Source organism: Capra hircus, chromosome 17 (genome assembly GCF_001704415.2).
Source record: "Capra hircus breed San Clemente chromosome 17, ASM170441v1, whole genome shotgun sequence".
NCBI lineage: Eukaryota > Metazoa > Chordata > Mammalia > Artiodactyla > Bovidae > Capra > Capra hircus.
The window spans coordinates 45,320-50,115 of record NC_030824.1 but is presented as its reverse complement, the minus strand read 5'-3'; the positions used below and the strand labels follow the sequence as shown (position 1 = coordinate 50,115).

At 61.8% G+C, this 4,796-nt stretch overlaps 1 protein-coding gene across 1 annotated transcript; it reads left to right on the top strand.

Moving 5' to 3' along the window:
- Window positions 326-4,529, top strand: LOC102179973 (glutathione S-transferase theta-4). Its single transcript, XM_018060896.1, has 5 exons — window positions 326-473; window positions 1,343-1,430; window positions 1,937-2,087; window positions 2,999-3,175; window positions 4,225-4,529. Exons 1-5 carry the CDS (start codon window positions 362-364, stop codon window positions 4,420-4,422), a joined length of 726 nt encoding a protein of 241 aa, XP_017916385.1. The 5' UTR covers window positions 326-361; the 3' UTR covers window positions 4,423-4,529.

The following is a 4,796-nucleotide window of genomic DNA, read 5'->3' as shown; positions in this document are numbered from 1 at the left end:
CTAGACACCCGCCCCCCACCGCTTCTGGAACCTATAATGCCCCTTTGGTCACTTTCTGCCGTAAAGGCCTGGCCCCAGGAGTTCCTACACGGAAGCCCCTCTCAGACACGGGCCAGGGGCACACACATGCGTGCCCCCAGGGAAGGGAAGGGCAAATTCACAGCCACCCCGGGTTGCCGAGTGTCCTCACAATCCTTCCCGCTGTGAGCATTCCAGGCTTCTGGGCCTCATGGCAACACCAAGAGGACAATGAGTTCCAGAACGCAGGGCACCGGGCCTGGGTGGGTGGGCACGGGGCCAGGGCACAGGCTGCAGTGGGCTGCGTGCGGCTGGGCGTCTGCCAGCCGCGGTGGGGCCCAGCATGGGCCTGGAGCTCTACCTGGACCTGCTGTCCGCGTCCTGCCGCGCCGTCTACATCTTCGCCAGGAAGAACAGCATCCCGTTCGACTTCCAGTTTGTGGATCTGCTGAAAGGTGGGCACCTGCGGCTGCCCGGGTGGGCTGGGTGCTAGGGCAGACAGGATGCTAGGTCAGGGGTTCACAGAAGTGGAGGCAGAGGAGACCCGCCCCTCACGCACCCACGCCATGCCCCACCCAAGTGCACAAAGGGAAGAAAAGCTTCCTGGTGGGGGCAGTTGTCCACTCTGTGTCTGCCCCGCCCGCCTTTGCCGTTCCCCCGCAGATTCCTCCTCACTGTGATGAACGGGGGCGGGGGGTGGGGCGCAGTGGGAGCAAGAGGGCTCTAACCCAGCACACCCGCCTTCTCCGCTGCCGAGCAACTGCCGATCAGGGCGGCCGAGGTCACAGGAGCGCGAGTACTTATTCCTCACTCACCTGCTCCCTAGCCCCCCACCCCCACCCCACCCCACCCTGACCCCCGCCAAGTGTTCAGACCTGCCCAGGGTGACTCCTCGGGGCCCGGGTGAGGGTCATGGCCCGGGTCTCCACCACCGCCCCGACCACAGAGGGGGCTGCAGAATCTCCACTTGCAGAGCCTGGAGGGGGTGGGAGGCCTGGAGCTGGGATCCAGGCCCCCAGGGCTTCTGTGGACTCACAGGCTGTGGCTTTGGGCCCAGAGCTGAGGGTGAGGGCTGGAGGCCTCCAGCTTCCTGGAGCCAAAGGGCCGCCCTGGCCGCAGGGCCTGGGAGGGCGGCAGCGCGCTGGCCTGGCCCCTGTTAGGCTCCCTGGTGTGCCTCCTCACCTGGGGGCGGCGTGCTTCTCCTCTGGGGAGCAGTGTCCCCTTCTTGGGAAGATGCACCAAGAGGCACTGTTTCTGTCTTGGGGAGGCCCTGGTCTCTCGTCCCCGGGGTCTCAGCAGCCTCTGAGCTTCCTGCCCCTCTCAGGTCACCACCACAGCAGGGAGTACATCGAGATCAACCCCCTGAGGAAGCTGCCCAGCCTCAGAGACGGGAAGTTCATCTTGTCCGAAAGGTAACTGTCTTCCCGGCGCTCACACCCTGAGTCTCCGCTCCTCCTGGGGGAGTTTCCCACCCAGCTCACCTGCGCTGCTGATCGCTTTCTTTTACGACGGGACAGTTCACACGCACCGAGGTAGAACAAGCGCTAGAGAACCCAGGGGCGTAAGGAACCCAGGACCCACCCCAGCTCCGTCGGTGGTCCCCATGGGCTCATCGTGCATCACCTGGACCCCGCTCAGCTCCCCTGCCTCCTGGCCACCCCATCCTTCACCTGCAAACGTTTAGGAATGACCTCCCCAGGGACTTCCCCACGTGCTCTGCCCTGTCTGAGGCCACCCACCAATACCCCCTTTCCCCGCAGGGCCCTCGCTGCTGCCGGGGGTGGGCTTGACTGCCTTTCCCGAGGCCTCTGGGCTCCGCCCCCTCCAGGAGGGGAGCTGGGGGCCTCTGGGCGGCGCCAGGTGGCCATGGGGCAAGGGCGGGCCAGCCTGGGGAGCGCCCTGACCGCCCTCTCCGCAGCGTGGCCATCCTTTTCTACCTGTGCCGCAAGTACAGCGCCCCCTCGCACTGGTACCCGCCGGACCTGCACATGCGCGCCCGTGTGGACGAGTTCATGGCCTGGCAGCACACGGCCATTCAGCTGCCCATGAACAAGATACTCTGGTTGAAGGTGAGGGGCCACGACTGGGGCTCAGGCAAGCATCCCCCCCACCCTACTCTGAGCCTCATTTCCGCAGCGCCCTCTCCTGCCCACCTTACAGAGCTGTGGGGGGTATGACACGGACCACTGGGTAAGAAAGAGCCTTATAGGGGCGAGGGGAAGGGCACCCGGGAGGGGCTGGTGTCACTCAAGCCAGGATAGGATTCAAGACATTTCATTCTGAACTGGAGGGATCAGAGCTGGGAATTCCCCTGCAGTCCAGTGGTTAGGACTCGGTGCTGTCACTGCCGGGGCCCGGGTTCAGACCCTGGTTGGGGAACTAAGATCCTGCAAGCCTCGAGCTGTGCAGTGGGAGGAAAAAAAAAAAAAAAGTGAAAGGGCCCGTAAAGACCGTCATATTTGAAGATGACAAATAAGCAGTCCTCGTGCCCCAGCTTCTTACGCTACACCTGTGGCAGACATGACCGATCAGTCACAGGACTCTTTCCTGCTGGGACCTCGAGTCCTTCCTGTTTGTTTTTTAAATTTTTTATTAATTAATCTTTTGGAGCTGTGCTGGGTCTTAGCTGGAGCACGCAAGGTCTTCGATCTCTGTGGCAGCGTGGGGATCTTTAGTCGTGGCACGCGAACTCTTAGACGCAGCATGTGGGATCTAGTTCCCTGACCCGAGATCGAACCTGGGCCCTCTCTTCATTGGGAGCTCAGCGTCTTAGCCGCTGGACCAGGGCAGTCCCTCACATCCTTCTGAACAAGGGCCCCAGGCGACTTCTACCCACCAGAACTGCCAACGGAGGCGATACCACTTTACGTCCTTGGTACTGTCCACCACCTCTCTCAGCAGGCAAGGGTCAGACGGGGCCTCCAGAGGCCTGGAGGGTCAGACGGGGCCTCCTCTCCCTCCCCTCCCCCACCCCGGGCAGCTGCTGATCCCGATGATCACGGGTGACGAGGTCCCAGCTGAGAAGACGGAGCAGATGCTGGCGGAGGTGAAGAGCAACCTGAAGCTCTTCGAGGAAAAGTTTCTGCAAGACAAGATGTTCATCACTGGGGACAACATCTCCCTGGCCGACCTGGTAGCCCTGGTGGAGATGATGCAGGTTTGCAGCGGGGGGCAGGCGGAGCAGACGAGGGACTCCCCTGCAACCATAACTTGCAGAGAGGCTGGAGAAGGGGGAGCCATGCCTGGGTGCCTGGCCTTGAGCTGGGGCGAACCACAGGAAGCCCACGTGTTGAGCCAGGGAGGATGGTGGTCGTTAGTGCTTCAGGAAGAGTCCTACATGAGGATGGGAGCTGGAGGGTGAGCCTGCTCAGTCAGCCAGGATCCCAGGGGCCTCCTCCTCCCAAAGGACCCTCCAGGAAGAGTCCAGAGGCTTCCAAAGTGTCCTTCTGACCAAAATGCCCCTCTTTTCCAGAGCTCCGGTCAGGGCAGTTGGACAGGGCCGCTCCCTGGCTTTGGGCCTAAGGGTCCATCTGCTCTGCAGGGCGGGACACTTCTGGGCGGGGGACATTCATGCAGCTTCTGTGTGCAGAGGAGGGTGGGCTCTTCTGACCAAGCTGGTGTGCAGGATGGAGTTGAGGCCCTGGCCAGTATGCACGGTGGCCACTGCGGTCCTCGGTCAGTGGCAGCACAGACCAGTACAGGGAGGAAAGAAAGTCCCAGTCTTCCTGTCCCACGTGGTGCAGTCCCCTACGCTTCAGCCCACACCCACCCCAGACATCGTGGGCTCATGTTTCTTAGGCTGCGGCTGGGTCTCTCATCGCAGTTCCTGTGCTTGATCACAGAGGGAGGTTCAACACAGGGAGAAATAACTGAATTCCTCCCGCCTCCGTCTGGGGGCAGGGGCTTTCCATGGAAGAAGGCAAGACCCCTGGGAGGTTTCACACTGGAGAAGTGGGAACCCCTGGGTCACGGGCCCCTCTGAGAGGGACTCAGGAGCCGTGGAGCAAGACCAGCGACAAACGAGCCACTCAAGGTCCTCCACCCCCGCCTCCATCTGTTACATGACCTGTGAGCCCTGGCCAGGCCTCGGAGGTCAGCAGGCTCCCTGGCCGCAGGGGCAAATAGGGAGAGCCTTGCGGCTGTAGGCGGGGCCCAGGTGGGGCTGGTCCACAGGCTGACCATGCCTTCCTCTCCATCTGTCCACAGCCCATGGCCGGCAACCATAACGTCTTCCTCAGCAGCGCCAAGCTGGCCGAGTGGCGCATGAGGGTGGAGCTGGCCATTGGCTCCAGCCTCTTCTGCGAGGCCCACGACCGGCTGGTGAAGCTGGCGGAATGGGACTGCTCCACGCTGGACCCGATAGTCAAGGAGAGGATCGGCAATTTGCTGCAGAAGTTCAAGTAGAGGCGGCCCACCCTGCGGGCCTGGCCAGCTCAGCCCCCGAACCCCTTTCCTTAAGGGAGACGCTGAAATTCACTGCTTCTTTGCCTAATAAAGAACTGAAACAACCCCCGTGGCTCCCGAGCCCGAGATGCGCCTGGGGCTGGGTGGCAGTCGCAAGTCCCCCCAGCTTCCAAAAAGAACTGGAAGGTGAAAGGTTACACACGAGTAAACTGTCAGTGCGACAGCTGATGACCTTAGTGATCACCTTCACTAATGGATAGAATAACGAGATCAGGGATCCTGCAGGAAATGGAGGTTTGAGCCACATTCTGACATTATCGGGGAACTTCCCTGGTGGCCCCGTGGCTAAGACTCCATGCTCCTGACACAGGGAA